The sequence below is a fragment of the Lepidothrix coronata genome, unplaced genomic scaffold, assembly GCF_001604755.1.
Source record: "Lepidothrix coronata isolate B3197 unplaced genomic scaffold, Lepidothrix_coronata-1.0 Scaffold187, whole genome shotgun sequence".
NCBI lineage: Eukaryota > Metazoa > Chordata > Aves > Passeriformes > Pipridae > Lepidothrix > Lepidothrix coronata.
Genome location: NW_016690367.1, coordinates 1,331,554 through 1,349,557, shown reverse-complemented (window position 1 = coordinate 1,349,557; position 18,004 = coordinate 1,331,554). Strand labels below are relative to the sequence as shown.

The window sequence follows — 18,004 nt, the reverse complement described above, 5'->3', positions numbered from 1 at the left end:
GAGAAACATTGATTTTCCTCTTTGTTTTTGATTAATTAGTGCCTCCTAGAAAGAAGAAGGTATGGAACTGGATTTCCTACTTGGAAGAGGAACAGATGCCAGCTGCTCCCCTCAAACTGTTCAGAGAGGTTGGCAGCTTTTTCCACTCCCTTGCCCTGTTTTTCTCAGGCGGCATTGCAGGATTTCTGGCTCGGTGGAGGTGGGGTTGGAGAGCACCCTCAAGCCAGCAGTAGCATTTCTGAGTTGGTTTGGTGCAGACAGGCAGAGAAACCCTCACAGGTTCCTGTGGAATGAGGCATCTGCCCTGGGAGTCTCATCCCAAACCAGGGTATTAGAAATGCTGATTGGATCTCACTCCCGAATAAACAGCAACTGTTTGGATCGGCTTTGCTCTGGATAAATGGGCTGTCAGGCAACATCCAAGGGCTGCTGGAGAGGGACAGCTTGATGTCTGTCACATACCTGTGGCTGTACAACAGCCCTTCCAGCCTTCCCTGTGGGAAACTCGAGTCAGTCAGCTCTGGGAATGTTGTGGATTCGCTCAGTGAGTGTCTGGCAGGAGGGAGGGAGGGAGCTGTGTCCCTTCAGTGAAGGTGGCAGAGGTGAGTGCAGCCCTGGGGAAGCTGCTCCTGCACATTAAACATTCAGCTCCCTGTGAGCTCCTCAAAGCTCAGGGCTGTTGGTCCTTCCAGAGTGAGCTGAGCGGGAAGGTCAGGTCCTGCAGAGAGTCAAAAAGCCATTTACAATCCCAGGTCAGGTTTATTTTAAACCTTTACTACACTTCACTTGTTTCATTTGTATTGAAAAACACAAATGTTTTCTGGAGTAACTGGGCTCCAGATCAAACCTGCCTTGTCCCTTTCAGCATTTGAAGATGCCAGGTTACCTCTGGGGAGAGTCTGGACTGACAGACAAAGTAATTTGAGCTTTCCCACCTCTGTTTCTGCTTTGGGCTGGGAAAGGGATTCTTTTGTGTTTGAGAAGAGCTCATTTCTGCATCTGCTCAAAGATTTGTTCACAGCTAATTGCAACAGGCTCGTGGTTTGGTGTTTTTGAGAGATTCATTAGAATAACAAATCTGAAATCCTGTGATCATGCCATTATTGATCCCTGAACCTGCACCTGTCTCTTCGAGCAGCAATCACTTGGGGCTAGAATTTTCTTCTCTGAGTTGAACATTTGAAGCTCTGAGTACATCTAATGACTGCTCTGCAATAGATTTTGTCTCTAGGAATTGAAAGCAAATATTTCTTCCCCCCTCACAGTATCAATCAATCCCACAAGGCCGGAATGGATTTAAAGTTGGAATGAAATTGGAAGGGCTGGATCCTGAACACCCCTCTCGATTCTGTGTTCTCACAGTGGCTGAGGTAGTTGCTTTTCCTGTCTTTGGTTCCAAAAGTCCCATGTACATTTAGGATTTTTTTTTTTTTTCCAGTAAAAAGTAGAAACATAAAAATAATAGTGCATTAATTAATTAATGGTTAGGAGTTCCAGGTGACAGTGAAGGAATGCTGTGATGTGGTTGAGGGTCTCTGCCTGAAATCCTTCCTGTCGGATTTTTGCAGTCGTAGCTCAGAATAGCAAACCTTTTAATTGCCTGTAATGAATAAATATGGAAAAGAACAATGCAGTTGATTAGTGATTTTCTTTAAGTTCTTTATGACCCTTTCTGGCAATCAGAGCTCCTCTCATTGCAGATCCAAGGCTACAGGATGCGACTGCACTTTGATGGGTATCCAGAGTGTTATGACTTCTGGGCTAATGCTGATTCCTCAGACATCCATCCTGTGGGCTGGTGTGAAAAAACAAGCCATAAGCTGCTCCCTCCTAAAGGTATGGGAAAAAAAAAATAGAGTGGTGTACAAGAAACCATAAATTCTCCTAAGAACTGGCTGTCCTGGCTCTGCGTGTTTCATTTTTAGTGTGATTTCAGCATGGAACTCGATCTGAGGGGCTAAAGGGAAGAGGTGTAACTAACACAGTGACTCACAGAAGAACAAAACAGTTTCTTTTTGATGTTCCCAGAGAGTGACGTTGTTAGTCAGATTAGAAACTCTGTATTGGCTGTCTCCTTGGGGTTCAGGACTTGCTTCTTCTTCCCTGCGTTCGATTTCCCAGAAACATCTGAAGGTTGAGATTAATGATTGGCCATTAGAGTGAAAAAGAGAGAGATGCTTTAGCTGGAATGCACATCCCCTGAAGATTTTAGCAGGACAGTTATCATGCAAAGTTCATATTCTTCCCAGGTAATTTCCATTTCTGAAAAGCCTGTCGGAATGTTCCGGGGCCAGGTAGAACAATTTTTTTATCTCTCTTCCCAGGTTTCAAGGAGGGAGAATTTAATTGGACTTCCTATCTGAAGAATTGCAAAGCTCAAGCAGCTCCAAAAAGCCTTTTTAAGACCCTCAGCACTGTAAGTGGTGATGTGGAATAGAAGGTGTTTCAATAGGTCTGGTGCTAAGTGAATTTTGACCAGATTATTTACGTGGTTTTAATATGCTCATGTCAGAGGTACAGCTGTGGTACAATCAGATGCAAACTGCTTCCTGCTGTGATTTATTTTTAAGATGGAAAACTAGTACAATTTTTCTTCCTTCCCCTAGTCTCTGACTTCCCAGATAAAGAATTTGTATTTCCCTTCCTCCTTAATGCCGGAGGAAAAGATTTACTGGACCATTTATTAAATATATTACAGCCGTCTGTTTTGCTGTGTCCCTGCAGTCGGGATATTTGTGTCCCTTTCCCCTAATTTAATCATTTCCAAAATAATTTCTGGTTTCCAGCAGCATGCTCATGTGTGCCATGGGATTCATTATGGGGCTGTGGATCTGGAGCATTTTTCATCCTTCACCCCCTGGGGCTTTCTTTGTGGTTGTTCCCCTCAGTCCCTGCCTCACCCTCCCTGCCATCTGTGTCACTCCAGTGACACAGAGGCTGATGGATTGGACACTGCAGATGGACAGGCACTGCCTCCAGTAGGATCAGGGCCCAGCTCTGCTCTGCTTCCCACTGAGTCTCTTCTTCTCCTTGAGGACTCTCTTAACTTTTCCCCCGTGAGACAGGACCTGCCACACCCATCACTGCAAGGCATTTCTGTCTCAGCCTGGGAGTCTGGGGGGTGGGTTTACCTGGAAATGCTGTTTCTCGAGCCACATCAGCTCTTTTTTGGCAACAGAAACAGTCATTGCCAGAACTCAGGGAAATCCTGCCTGCAAACCTCTTGCTGGTAACTGCAGTGTGTTTTGGCCTGTGGGTTTGGGGGTTACAAATGAGTTCATAAGGAGAATTAGGCTTGGCCAACAGTGTGGCTGATTTCCCTCCCCTGTTGTCCTGTTCCTCAGCCTGTCACACCCTCTGGGTTCCGTCTGGGAATGAAACTGGAGGCAGTGGACAAGAAGAATCCCTCCCTGATCTGCGTGGCCACCATCACAGACATGGTGGACAACCGGCTGCTGATCCACTTCGATAACTGGGACGAGAGCTACGACTACTGGTAAAGAGATCCCTTTTCTCACACACACCTGCAAGGAGACCGGGCTTTGTTTTGCTCTTCCACTGAGGGTAATCGTTGGTGTTTCCAGTGTAGCCACTAAAGTTGGGGCCTTCAATGGGTTTGGAGGCATGTGAATAATTCCTTTGGGTTTTCCCAAAGAGGCAGTTGCTCAGGAGTTTCCCTCCTGGTTGGGTGCTGGGCAGCTCAGGGTGGAACCAGTGTGGGGGGGCCTGAGTTGTCTGGGAAGTGTTGGAGGTGAGAAGCATCCTTGTGCCTGAAGGGGCTCCAGGAGAGCTGGGAGAGGGACTGGGGACAAGGGATGGAGGGACAGGACACAGGGAATGGCTTCCCACTGCCAGAGGGCAGGGTTAGATGGGATATTGGGAAGGAATTGTTGGCTGGGAGGGTGGGGAGGCCCTGGCACAGGTTGCCCAGAGAAGCTGTGGGCTTCCTGGATTCCACTTCCCTGGAATCCCTGGAAGTGTCCAAGGCCAGGTTGGACGGGGCTTGGAGCAACCTGGGCTGGTGGAAGGTGTCCCTGCCCATGGCAGGGGGTGGAACAGGATGATCTTTAAGGTCCCTTTCATCCAGGATCTCCATTTTATGGTTTTTCTTTGCATTTCCCTGTCTTTGGGGGCAGCTCACACGCCTGGAAAACTTGGCATTCCCATCCTAACGAGGTAATGCTCGTGTTCCACACCGTGATCACACCCACTGAAAGCATCTGCTCCCCCAGCAAATCAGGCAGCGTTTGAAAACCTTCTTTTCTTTTTCGCTCTAAATGTGACTGCTGCCAACTTTCCCTCTTTGATTCAGGTGTGAAACGAGCAGCCCATACATCCGTCCTGTGGGCTACTGCCAGGAAACTGGAACCCCACTGACAACACCACCTGGTATGTTGAAAGTGAGATTTCTCTCCTGCCTCAGGCCAAAAAAAAACCTGTAAAAAAACCTGTGTCTTCCACGTAATTACATATTTGCAAGTTCCAGGTTCCACTCAGAACTCTTTACTGACTGAACAATATTGTTGCTCGTGCCTTTTGCCACTGAATTTTACGTTGTTTCATAGTTCCTTCAGTGAATGGAATGGGGGTTGGTAATTTAGGATTGAGTTTGGTTTCAGAAGCTAAAAACTTCGAAGGATTTCCAGCATTTCCTTCGAGCTGGAAGCAAAAGGAATCAGTATCATGATTTCCTAGATGGAATTTCTGGAAGTGAAGGAGTAGCTGAAGCCACATCTCTTTCTGCTGCACTGGAATGTGGTGAACGAAGGGAATGTTGGTGAATGAGAAAGGACAGAAGGTACAAGGAAACCAGTGCTGTTTTCAGGCCTTGGAAGTTCTCACTCACCTTAAAAATAGCAAACATAATAAAATGAACCCTGTCATTTGCCAGACTGACAGCCCTGGAGCAAGAATTCCTGTGCTTACCATGGATCTGTGGAGCAGGAGGCACTACAAGATCCCTCTGCACGGGAGGGATTGTCCTCTGTACAGTTGCAGGAGGGGTTGTAAACATCTGTCCCTGCTCCTGGAATGTGCAGCAAGGCACTTCTCTGCTCATATCACGATTTCCTGTGCCCCCAGCAGCCCCTGCAGCCAGTTCTGGTCTCTGCTGAGGGACTTAAATGCAGCAATTTTCAGACCGTGCTCTGCATTTAGTCCCTGCACCCTCCTGCCCAAAAGAGCCAGTCCTGGGAGTAAAAATTACTGAAATGGGAAGAGAAAAAAAAAAGTAGAGTAGTTTCTTAAATGTAATTGCCAGGGAGAGACAGCCCTGTTGTTAGAGCAGCATGCCCAGGGAGCCTTTTCTCTCCAGGCTGCTGGTTTTACTGAGCAGGCAGCAGGAGGTGAGAAGTTTCTCCAGTCTTGCAGGCACTCACACACAGAATAGTTAATAAAGTGGGAAATTAATTCAGTGATGCCACTGCACATCACAGAAATCTCTGACTAGCCTTTAATTGGCAGCTTTCTCTAGAGAATAAGAAGTGATTAAGCTGTGCAGAAATGAACTTGTCAGGGTTAAAGCCCAGTGCAGGGCCTGGGGAACTGGCAGTGCTGCTGTGGCTGCTGGAATGGTGGGAAGGAGCAAAGAGGCCACTTTCCAGCACCATCCATTGCAGGTGCTAAATTAGCAGCATTGACCGTGTGTTACAGAGCTGCTGCTGTTGTTTTTAACAATAAACATGGGGTTTTTCTTACTTAAAAGGTAATTCTGTGGTTTTTTTCAGGATACAAGGATCCCAAAGCCTTCTCATGGGAGAAATACTTGGAAGAAACTAATTCCCAAGCGGCCCCAGCAAGAGCATTCAAACTGGTGGGTGAATCTCTTTGATTGTCCTTGCCCAGGTGCTGTTATTCACCTTTTTGTGCTACAGGCTTTATTTTGAGGGTGGATCACCTTGCCTGTGCCAGGAGGGTGAAACTGGGTTTTTCTTTAAGGTGATCCCCCAGATCTTTTACTTTAAGATGATGTTTAAGATGCTGCTGCTAAAACAAAACACACGGCAAAATACGAGACTTTTTTTCTTTTTTTTTTTAAAGCTGTCTTGGAAAGGAGTTTTGACTAAATATCTCCAGTTGCTCCACTGGCAGAGTTAAGGAAAGAGCCTTCAGTCCACACAGACAACTGTGGCTTCCAGAGGAGTGTGGGAAGGGCACAGAGAGGGCACAGAATGGAGAAAGAGCTGCTGGGGGGGCAAAGGGAATCTCCCAGTTGACACCTTGAGCAGGACTGGTGCTGGTTGAACAGACATTCCCAACCATTGTGAGGGTCAGAAGTGGGAATCACTGGTCTGAAACTGGGCATATTTGGTGGGGAAGGAAGGAAAAGTGTGCAGTCATCAGGTGTATTAAAAAACCTTTCTAAAATACCTTCACCTTGCAGTTGTGCAAATCCATATTTCCCTGCTAGGTGAGGCTGGAGTTAAGGTAGAGAAGTTCCTATCAAGGACTTACATGTTCTAATATAGATCTTAGTTCTCCTGGGGGGAAAACAAGTGTATTAACAGATGAAAGAGCATTTCTGCCAAGCTCCTGGGTGCAGTAACATCATCCTGCAGGCTCTGAAGGTGCTTCTCTCAACCTTGGGAGCACGAGCTTTTGTTTCTTTCATTGCAGTTCAGTGCATTTATCTGGAAGCTCACTGTGAGCATGAACAAAACAAACACCTTTCAAATAACTTATAAATACTTTAAAATTGATTTTTTTTTTTTCCCCTTCCACACTGCTGGCTCACCTTGCTGAACTTTGCAATATGTTCAAAATCTTTTCTGTGCCACCGTGACACTTGGTTCCTTCTGCTGAAGTTGGAGTTGGGGGTTAATACCTGCTGCCCTCCTGTGATTTTTGTTGGAAAGGTCTTTGGGACTGAGGAGGAAGAGCAATCAGGGAGGCCTCAGATAAGGGAGGCAAAAATCCAGCCAGACAGGTTTGATAATTGCTGGATTTCAGCAGGTGTCCACTTGAGGTTGTTGCAGGTTGCAAGGTGGGTGTCAGGGGCTTGAAGAGGCTGGTTTTGCCTCTTCAGAGAACTGTAAAATCACAGCTGGAATTACCTGCAGCACAGCTGAACTCCAAAACATCCCTGGGATTAAGGTTTTCCAGAGGGGATGCACTGCCTTGTCTGCCTCCTTTCCTGTTTCCTGGACATGATTGTTTGCTCCTTCAGGTGTCAGGCTTTTAGAGACGAGTAGAAGGACCAATTCTGGCTCTCACAGAACTCCAGAGTGTAAATTAGCATCCAAAACTGTGTTTCAAAAATGAGACAGAAAAAAAAAAAAAGGTGTTTGATATATCAACAGTTATTAGAACTCTTTTCAAGATCAAACCTCATTATTTTTCTGGCTTGGTTGGGCTGGAGTGCAAATAAATGGCAAAGTTATTGATTTTTTTTTAAATTATTATTATTATTCCAGTTAGCAATTACAGGAAATCAGTACATAAAAATACGAGTTGAGAGCCAGAACAGGGATTTCTCACTGAATTAGTTTTTAACAGTTTTAAAGAGCTGTCTTACCTAGTCTGGAGACACTGATCATCAGCACAAATAGCAGGTCTTGGGGCTGCATTTCTGCCTTCTCCCCCCAAAAAAGCTCAGGAGACAGTTTCATTGTAAGCATCAGAGCATTTCAGCTCATCCTCTTGGGCTGGCAGTTCAAAACCCTTCATAAATTATTGCCAGAAGGGCAGCAGCCCTTCAGCAAGGCTTAAACAAACAGCCTGGCTCCTCTTCTGGGCAGGATTTGGATCTCAGGCTCCTTCCTCAGGGCAGACAGGCAAGGCTGGCTGGTTCAATAACATGCTCTTAAAAACAAAAGCAGTTTAGATTGTCTGGTTTCCAGTGTGCCCTGTGGCTGGAAGCCTGTGGGTAGGTGTCTGTGTCCAGGTGAAATGACCAAAGAGGAACTTCAGGTTTGGAGTTTGTGGACCTCCTCCTCTGCCCCCAGCCACTGGCAGTAAAAAAGATAAGGAAGATTGGGAGGGAAGAGTGTTTATAATCACCTTTTCATTTACCTGATTGTGTTCAAACACCCAGTTTATCATTTCTTACTAAAATCCTGACCTCTGTATGCAGAAGTGAAGAGGGATGTGTTTGGAATGAGCATCCAGTGCTCCATAACCCACAGCTCTGGAGGTCAGAGGAGGCATTTGCAGTCAGATAAATGGAAAAACTGGACAAAGCTGTCTGTTGCTCAGAGGTTACATCTGGGGGTGGTGCAGAGGACACAGATCAGGCCAAAGGGCATTGTGGAGTTTTTACAAAGTTGTTGGGCTTTGAGGGAAAAGTGAGACAGCGACAGAAGAGGGGAGTCTCTGGGGCTGGAACTGCAGCTCCCAGCAGTTGTTGACAAGCAGACACAGTTGTTGTCATAAAAAGGAGATGGTAACCTGTGTAATGAAGGTGTTCCAAGGGCTGGATCTCATGCCAGGAAGGTTTTCATGAAGGGTAGTGAAGAGAGACTTCACACAGTGGTGTTTGGAGGTGTGAGACAGTGGTGAACTGGCCACTGTTCTGATCAGGTGTGAGATCACAGAATCACGGGATGGTTTGGGTTGGAAGGGACCTCTGGAGATCATTTAGTCCAAGCAGGGTCACCTAGAGCAGGTGGACACAATTGGGTCTTGAATTTTACATCCAGGTAGGTTTGGAATGTCTGCAGAGAGGGAGACTCCACACCCTCCCTGGGCAGCTGTTCCAGGGCTCTGCCACTTCCATGGAAGGAAGTTCTTCCTCCTGTTGAGGTGGAACTTGTTGTGGTTTAGTTTATGGCCACTGCTCCTTGTCCTGTTGCTGGGCACCTCTGAACAGAGTCTGGCACCATCCTGACACCCCTTGGAGATATTTGCATCGATTGTTGAGATTCCCTCTCAGCCTTCTCTAAGAGGAGACCATCTTTTGCTGGGTTTGGGGTGTTGCTGTCAGGTTGCAGTCCATGTGTCAGTGGAGCTTGGGGTGGTGTCTCACCTTTGGTCTGTGAGGGAAGAACCTCTTGCCCTGGCTGGGAAATGCTTCTTTGTGCTGGGACAGCTCAGGCTGCCTTGAGCAGTTTGGGACTGCTGACAAACACACACCTCAGTCCTCTTGGAAACTCTGGTTTTGACCTCTTGGGAACTCTGATTTTAACCTGTTGTGCACTCTGATTTTAACCTCTTGTGCACTCTGATTTTAACCTCTTGTGCACTCTGATTTTAACCTCTTGGGCACTCTGATTTTAACCTCTTGTGCACTCTGATTTTAACCTCTTGTGCACTCTGATTTTAACCTCTTGTGCACTCTGATTTTAACCTGTTAGGCACTCTGATTTTGGCCTCTGGAGCAGTCTGTGTGAGATCAGTGCCCAAAGCTCCAAAGGGGTGGATGAAAACCCGAGCACGTTTCATTCAGAGCAGGTGACCAGCTCTGAACTCCCAGGCTTTTTAACATTCTGCTTGCAATGCTCTCTTCCAGCGCCCTGCTCACGGATTCCAAGTTAATATGAAGTTGGAGGCTGTGGACAGGAGAAATCCCATCTTGATAAGAGTGGCAACAATAGTTGACAAAGACAACCATCGCATTAAGGTATGACCTTGCTGCCAAGTGCAGAGCCCTGTGCTGAGGAACAGAAAAACACCCCCTCGGTTGGAGGAGCAGCAAACAACTGCCTGGCAGCTGATGTGGCCTCAGGGCCTGCCCAACTGGAAATGATTTCTGCTGCTTTGTTCTGCTGAAATCTGATGGAATTGCCTGGTGTTGTTAGGAGCTGTTTTAATGTAACTGTTCTGAAATGACACTTGACAGTGTGATTTTCCATCCCGTGGCGTTTTTCTGTGTGATCTCTGGGGTTGAAGGCAGCATTACTGTTCAGCTGGGGGGAAAATACCTGACAGGGTTTTTTTCCTGCCATACTTAAAGGAAAACTCAAAGCAATTTAAACCCTGGTCCATGGGGGAAGTGGCTTCATTCTCCAGTAGGAATTTGTAACATAGATGGAGTTTAAGCAATTCTTTTCACATAAATATATTGCCAGAAAAATCTGCTGTGCTTTGGCTTCTGAGAAATTAAGTATGAGCCAGCTAAAGTGGAGGCTGCACTGATGGAGGCTCCTTGGCCACAGGTCTCCTTTCCAAAGGATGGTTGTGTGGGCAGGAGTGGAGTTCACTTCCCATTATCCAGCTGATTCTCAGTCTCATTTGCTGTGAGCAAAAGCCAAGTTTTGCCAATATTTAGTAGCTTGATATTCAATTCATCCATCTGAAACTTTACTGCACAGACAACCCAGTAGCTTTTAGATTCCAGTGATCCTCAGTCTTTGTTAACCTGACCTGGGTCTGAGCTGTTACCAGTCTCTTCATCCAGCAGGAAATTGTAGCTTGTTCACTGCAAAACTCACCGAACTTGTTGGCTTTTCTGGTGGTTTGGGATCCTCAGAAAACAGAACAATTAAATAATCAGTTTGTTTGCATAGCTCTGGGCTCTGAGTGTACAGCACCCTGTGGTGTGTGGGATGACACTACTGTGTCACCAGAACCTGGTTGTTCTGTAAAACACAGATGCAGGAAAACAAAGAGTTACACTGAGCACAGAGGTGATTGTGCCTGACTGAAAGATTGAAATGAAAGATTGAGTGAATCAGCCTCAAGCTGAGCAAGGTGAGACAGAGGGGGAAGTTAACATAAAAGCTGAGTCATGCCCTTAACTGTCTCCCTCACTGAGACTGTGCTTCTTTCAGATCCATTTCGATGGTTGGGACCCTCATTATGATTTCTGGGTGGATGCAGACAGCCCTGACATCCATCCCTTGGGCTGGTGTGCCAAGACTGGACACGATCTGCAGGTCCCTCTAGGTAAGCAGAGACACCACGGTGTTATGCTGGATGATTTTCCTAAGTGCATTTTGCTCTTCACATGTTTAACTGCCTTTTTTTTTTTTTTTTTTTTTTTTTTACTTATTTTCAGGTGCTGAGGATCCAGAGGGAGCAGTGGGACAAGTGTGTCCCACTCCAGGCTGCCACGGGATCGGGCACGTCCGGGGACCACGATATGGGACACATTACACGTATGTAAACGAGGTCCTCTAAGAGCCTGAGTGCTGTTAATAATGATAATGCAGCAACAAGCACCTGCACTGCACTGAAATGATCTCAGTGTTTGTTCTGGAGGTGGTTATATCTGCAATTGCAGCTCCCTCTTGTGTCTAAATGTGCTGTTTCATCATAAATTCTGTTTATACCAGTATAATCGTTATAACTGCAATGCAAACAGACTAATTCACTCCAATTTCTTCATTCCAGCAGTGCTAAAGGAGAGGTTTTTGTAAAATAATATGCCTAAGAACAGCAGGCAAGGAGACATTAAAGAGGGAGAGAGTGTGGGTAGGTTATTAAAGTACAAGAGTGAGGAGTGCTCGCTCATGTTTTGTGCTCTGCCTTTTGATTTCTCTTGGAAGAGAAAGGTTTTTCTCAAGTAAACTATTTTAAAGAGCCAGAAAACAATCTCAGGGAGGAGGTCTGAAGATCTGGTAGCTTGTAATGCGGGCTTGGGATTTTTCAGAGTGAAAGTTGCCGAACTCACTTGTTCCATGAAATGTTCAGATAAGCAGGTTACAGAGGACGAGCTCTTCTTTAACAGCACCTCAGAGTGGGTAATAACATCTCCCTGAGTGTTTGCGGCCTCATTTTTTCCGGGTTTGTGATGGATTTCTCTGCCTGAGGCTGGTGAGGCTGTGTGACTGTAAAGCCTTGTCACCTCTCTCTGGTTTTTGTTTCTCTGTCCCAGGTTAGTTGGCTGCCCATACTCTGATGTGAACCTCAGCAGAGAGAACTCGTTACAGGACCGGCTGAGCGGAGAGAGACCTTCCCCTGGGAACACCATGCAGAAGGCCAAGAGGCTGGAGACTCCTGCCCCATTCCTGCTGGGAGCAGGGGAGTCTTCTCAGGGAGACTCTCCACAACCCAGGTGAGCTGAACATTATTCTTGGCAGATACTGGGGAACAAAACCATTTACAAGGATAAAAACCACCGGAATTGGCAGAGAAGCAGCAGAGCATTGAGTTCATCTGTCTGTAATATTGACCCGTGCCCCAGACACTCTTAACACAGAGCAAGGCACTTTTATACCCTCATATGCCTTAATAGGTTTCTCGATTCCTTAATCCTGCTGCTCTGGTCACATTCCAACAAAGGAAATTGCATTCTGTCTCCATAAATTTTTCCTTGCTGTTTCAATTTAAAATATGTTCTTTTCCTTCGTTTCCTTGTCCTAAAACTGTCAGGCCAAGGTTATTTTGCACCATTAAACAGACTCTGTGTGTATCACTTGGCAAACAAGTTGAGCTCCTTCAGGTACTTTGTTTTCTTACAGGAAAATCTTGGAATTGAGCAGCATTGAAGCAAACTGTGTGTAAGTTCTTGGAGCACAGGAGGCAGTTAAATGTGTTGTGGGACAGACCAGGGCATGAAGGATTTTATTAAGATCATCTCACTGGGGCGAACTCCAGCAATACTTTTATTCTTTTTATTCTTTGTTGTATATGAAAGGTTATATATATTTTAAAGTTCATCTATTTGTTTAGATTTATAACATTTCCAAGATCTGTTTGGCTGGAAAAAAAAGGAGTGAATGCTTCTCTTCCCTCGAAGGCCAAATTTGCCTCCTCCCAACTAGAGCTATCTTAATTTCTAATTGTCACACCAGAATTGATTGCATTTCAATGGCACTCTTACCATAAAGCCCCCTCAGGAGACCTGAGATTCTCACAGAATAAATGGCATTCTAGAACTGTGATATATTTCTGTTCCTCTGAGTATTTTGTTTCTTCGTAGTGGGAGGTCTGAATTCAGCCTGTAAATCTGGTAACACTCTGCTTGTCCTTCCTTGGCCAACTCTAGCTCAGTTGATGCATCAAACTCAGTCATGGAGACTCTTAAATGTTATCCAGAGGTATCAGGATTCAGAAATCTTAAATCCCTGGCTTTCCCCATTACCCAGTGGTTTCCTGTAGCTGCTGGGATCAGAGCCTGAGTCCACAGAGCCTGATTTGTTTCACATAATCTCTCTCAATCCATGCAGAGGAGTAACAAAGCACTTTGTACTCGTGGGGAGGGAAAGTTCCACCACTAGATGGTAGTTGCTGCTCTCACTTGGAAGGAGCAGCCAGCTTCACTCTCCTGTGGGAAAAGGGACCGGAGGGTGTCAGCTCAGCTCCCATCATTTATCTGTCTTTCCAGAAAAGCTGCACCAGACAGTGAGAAGTGGTGTCAAAGCAGCGTTCACACTCCATCAGAGCAGTCTGAAAACAGTCAGGAGAGAGACTGGGGAGAGGAGGATTCCTCTGCAGACATCAAAGCCACACCAAAAACGTAAATAAGATTTCATGATGTGTTTTCCCGCGTTTACTGTGGTGTTTCTTGCTGCTGTATCTGAAATAAAGGTGCAAATCACAAAGTTTGATCAGGGGTTTGCAGCAGAGGGGTTTAGAATGACATGGTGAATCTCTTCCCTCCCTCCCAGTATTTTTGGCCCTCTCTTTCCTGCAGTAAAGTCAAGTGTGAATTCTAGCCATGAATTTAATGGCTCAGAGAGAGGTCTGGGATGGAGCAGTGCTACTGCTTATTTTAACAGGGAAAAGTTTTTGGTTTCTCTAAGTTTCTATAAGTCCCATTAATCTCTATATAGAGAGGAAATTACATCCATTTCTGTATCATCTGAAATGTTCTGTAATTGGTGCTTTCAGGCTTGGCTGCTCACGTGCCTATATCAAGTTCCAGCTGGTGAAACGGGAAAGCAATGGGAAAGGTTGGTTAAATTTTATGCTTTTTTCTCTGTTCATATCCCTGCAATATCCCCACAGTCACAGGGAGCATTCAGAAATGCACAGCTTTTTTGGCTTTGATTCCACAGTCAAGATGAAGCTGGAGGGGATGGCAGTGGTAGTTTTAATTCCTTTAAAATGATGAGGAAGAGTAAAGTCACTTAGAAGGGAAAGTTTTAATACTTTGTAGGGTGAAGCTTTGTATTTATTAACTGAGAAGACAGTTTGCACCAGCTCTTGTGCCATTGCAGACTCGAGTTCTCTAGTGGCAAAAGGTTTTCATTCCCAGACAGTCTGTGACCTGTGTCAGGCCTTGACAGAGCCAGCACAGTGTCAAGGGAGACTTGCTTAAAAACCTGGCAGGTAGTTTAAGTTCCATCAGCTTCTTTTTTCAGACCCTCCTGGCTATCCAGAAACGTATTCTGAATCATTTGGGGACTTTTTTTTAAGGTTTTCTCGAAGAGGAAAAGAAGAAAGAAAAGTTAAATGGAAAAAACAATCCTTTTTTTTTACTTTTCCTGGTACATGACAGGTTAAGTTTCCAGAGCAGCTTTCTCCTATCACTTTAGCAAACCATATGCTTAACTTTCAGATTTACTATAAAAAGCCATTTCAGAGAACGGAGCTGACCAGGCTTTTAGGAGGATTTAACATGGTAATAAGTCTCCAATCAAAAATAGCTAAGCAGGCACAAACTGGGACAGGTGCCTAGGCTTTTATTTATTTATTTACTTTTATTTTTTTTTTTAATACTCATTTTTACCTAGTGCTGAGTTCTGCAGTGGGAGCTGAGGGATCTGCCAGCTCTGAGCTGCAGTTGCAGCTGGCAGGGAAAGCTGCCCCACTCTCCCTTCACCTGACACAGAATGATGGAAATCAGGAGAGGGAAATGCAGCAATAATCCACTGACCTGTAATGTCACAGCTACCCAGAGCTTTCAGCCCAGCTCTGTTTAAACTATCAGATCACTGCTGCTTTCTCAGAGGGAAAGTCATTTGTTGAGGATTTGGGCTTAGTGGAGGAAAGGAGTTGGCATGAGGTGGAAGCAGTGCCCAGCCAGCAGTGGGGGAAACTTTGGGCACAAGTGGGACCTCCTGGAGCAGGGAGAGGTGGGGACAAGGACAGTAGGACAGAGGAGGAGTTGGTGACACCCTCCCAGGAGCAGTGTCTGTGCCGTGTTCTCACCAGGAGCTCCTGAACTGAGCAGTTCCTACTCAGGCTTTATTTGTTTTAAATCCTCCCTCGCTCTCATTATTAGAAATTTGATACATTTGATGCTGTCCCACTTCCTTTAGGGACGTGGAGATGAGGTGACCCTTCGGACAAGGGGAGTGACCGTTCCCTGGAACAAGCTTTACCTCCAGTGCTGCTTTCCCTTTGGCTGGAAAACCATGGAAATCTGGGGGGTTTTTTATACTCTGCCGTTTTCCTTTGCGCTTTCCATGTAGCGACTGGCACACCCCCCAGACCTGACACCCCGACCCACTGACAGCTGCTGAGCTCAGGCAGCCTCTCCAGGCACAGGGAGCCTTCCCGAGGGCAGGGATAAAGCGGGAATGTCAGGGATAAAGCGGGAATGTCGTGTGGTTGCCGCGGGATGGCGCCGGGCAGGCAGGGGCTGGGGGCAGCCCACCGTAACCGCTGTAAACCCCAGGAATGTTTCCCAGCTTGTTTCCATCCTCTGCCTGGCTTCCTGTTGTATAAGCAGCACGTCCCTGCAGGACCATGACTCTGCACTGCTCCAGTGATCTCATTAGGGAGGGGTGATTTCTTCCTCTCGTTTTTTTTTGGTTTTTTTTTTTTCTGTCTTGGTTTTTAAAGCTTCCGTCACTTGACACATGAGGAGGGAGTTGATGTCTGGAGGTAACAGGCAGCACTCCTGGCCTGGGAGTCTCCCCAGGAGCAAGCCCAGGCCACAGGCTGGCAGGCACAGAGCCCTTCCCAGGCTGGCTCCAGCTGGGAGCTGGAACTGTGCCATCAGTTCCCAGCCGAAGATGCTGTTACCAGAACTCCTCCACCTTGTCAATAAAAGGCTGCAAACATCTTCTCTGTTAGCAGCATGACATCATTTTCCAGGGAAGAAGCTGACGATAAAGCCTCCAGCCTGGCAATCTTATCTTTTTTTCCCCCTCTCTCCTGCTCAGGAGGGTGGGAAGGACGGCCTGGAAGCTCAGTGTGCCGTGCCTGGCCCTCTCTGACCACCCTGCCTTGCTCCCCTCTCCAGACTGTGACCCTTCCTCCTGCTTTGTAATTGCTCCTACTTGGAGCCTGGCTCTGACTTGTCTCCTTTCCTTTTCCAGGCCCTGATTTGGATCTCCAGCAGGCCCTCCACCAGTCCATCTTCATGCCTTCCCTGGCCTCTAACCCGACCCACCGGCTCCATCTCTTCTGGGAGCAGCACTGCAGGCTCTTGCCAGAGGTCTCAGGCCTCACAGCCAAACAAGTTGCCAAATGGACTGTGGAAGAGGTGAGTTCCCTGTTCTTCTGCTCTCCTGGGCTGCAGGAAAGCCAGCTCCCTCCTCCTCTGGAGTGCTAATTGGGAGACATCTTTATTTTCTTCCCTTTCCCCCTCTGGTTGCTGTGCATATGCCACAGCTGACTCAGCTGGAAGTTACACCCAAGTCCCTTTAGCAGGGAGGGATCCCTGTTAACCCTCTGGTTTCCACAGCTTCAATAGGATTCCCTCCCTCCCTGCCTTTGTTTGTTTATTTAGCCCTTGATCTCTCAGTCCTCAGGCCTGAAGCCTCCCTCTGACAGCAGATTCCCTTCCTCTGTGATCTCCCTCCCCCTCTCCCGTGGCTTTGCTGCTGATTCACTTCATTGCAGAGAATTCCAAACTGTGCATGCCCACTCCTCCTGCCTCTCCCTGCCTGATTCCCCTGGGACAAAACTGCCCACAAGCCTGACCTGATTTCTGGCAGAGGTATCTGTGCAGCTGGGGATGTGTCTCTGCAGCTCTGGAGATGTCTCCTGTAATTAGGTGGTGTGTGAAAACCCGGAGTGTTTTGTGTGCTGAGTAGTTGGTTTTTGCCTCGATGCCTTGGGCATAAATAATATTTGTCTCTGCTCTTGGGAAGTGGTGACAATTTGGATGCTGGCACTTAATTGCAGGGCATTTAATCCAAGAGGAATGTGCTGTAGTGTTGTGCTTGCAAGGATGCAGGGAATCTGCAAAGCAGGAGAAAGGTGCTGCTGTTGGTGGTGCAGAGAGGATCTTCAGAGACTTTCAGAAAGTGCATTTTCCCCAAGTGCCTCTTAGCATCAGATAAATCCAATTTGACTTTGCTCTTGGTGCTGGAGGACTGCTGGGAGTCTGGTGGGATTGCATTGATGTGGGAGATGGAAACCACAGCAGCTGAGAAGGGGATAGAACAATTAGGGTTGCTGTTTTAAAACTTAGTTGTTGTGGCGTTTTTTTTGTTCTGGTTTTTTGTTTGTTTCTTTCTTTTTAATAAAAATACGTTTGAATTAAATTCGTAGCAAGGAGGAAAAAATATCTCTTGAAAGATTTGCTGTTCCTGTCCTTTTGAGAAAGCTTCCAATGATTTGTCCAAAAGGTCTTTTAGCAAATCAATAAGGTCAGAAGCAGTTAATCCTCTGACATGATAATCAAAATCTCTTTCTTTTTGATAAAACAGGGAGGCTGGTTCATGGAAGTACAGCATCAGGATCCAAGCCAAATAAAATCTGTCCTTTGTAGTTGACCTTTAAAGCAGCTGCTGGGCAAATTTAACTGGGATATTAGTTTGATAACAGATGAATGTAAGCAGGGACCACAGGACATGGATGGAGGGCACTGGATATAGTGATTCCAACCCAGAATACCCTGAACTCTGTGCTGCAGCCTGAAACAACTGAGGAAGTTTTGGCTGCCAGTAACAGTGTGATTGGCACATTAAAAAGCTCAATTGCAGCCCCACAATGGACTGGCTGAAGTCATTACAGGTTTTTGTCTCGAATTTCAATCAAGTGGGTCTGGTTTTGCAAATTATGCTCATCACAAATTCCCAGAGGAATCAATTTGGGCTCTGTCTGAGCACTTGCAGGATCAGCATGTGCAGTGCAGGGAAACCTCAGGTCTGGGAGATGAAAGCAGCAGGACTTGCTGTGTTTTAGGGAGTCCAGAGTACATTTGGTCTGTTGGCATTTGGGCTCCCAACATCTTCCTGCAGGGCAAACATTTGCCTTTGGGTTGTGCTTTGAACTCTGCTGCACA

The 18,004-nt window shown here is 46.4% G+C and overlaps 1 protein-coding gene across 5 annotated transcripts in view; it reads left to right on the top strand.

Moving 5' to 3' along the window:
- The window catches only part of LOC108505226 (lethal(3)malignant brain tumor-like protein 3), a 40,994-nt gene that overhangs the window by 12,583 nt on the left and 10,407 nt on the right, over positions 1–18,004 (top strand). For 4 of the 5 annotated variants that reach the window (XM_017831046.1, XM_017831047.1, XM_017831045.1 and 1 more), the window contains 15 exons: positions 40–128; positions 1,266–1,370; positions 1,701–1,836; positions 2,325–2,416; positions 3,345–3,496; positions 4,313–4,389; positions 5,727–5,812; positions 9,446–9,556; positions 10,707–10,821; positions 10,934–11,033; positions 11,753–11,932; positions 12,339–12,377; positions 13,205–13,336; positions 13,711–13,772; positions 16,089–16,255. In XM_017831046.1, coding sequence (XP_017686535.1) covers positions 40–128; positions 1,266–1,370; positions 1,701–1,836; positions 2,325–2,416; positions 3,345–3,496; positions 4,313–4,389; positions 5,727–5,812; positions 9,446–9,556; positions 10,707–10,821; positions 10,934–11,033; positions 11,753–11,932; positions 12,339–12,377; positions 13,205–13,336; positions 13,711–13,772; positions 16,089–16,255 — 1,643 coding nt within the window. The remainder of the gene's footprint in view (positions 1–39; positions 129–1,265; positions 1,371–1,700; positions 1,837–2,324; positions 2,417–3,344; positions 3,497–4,312; positions 4,390–5,726; positions 5,813–9,445; positions 9,557–10,706; positions 10,822–10,933; positions 11,034–11,752; positions 11,933–12,338; positions 12,378–13,204; positions 13,337–13,710; positions 13,773–16,088; positions 16,256–18,004) is intronic. The other variant, XM_017831048.1, reaches the window with a different exon arrangement.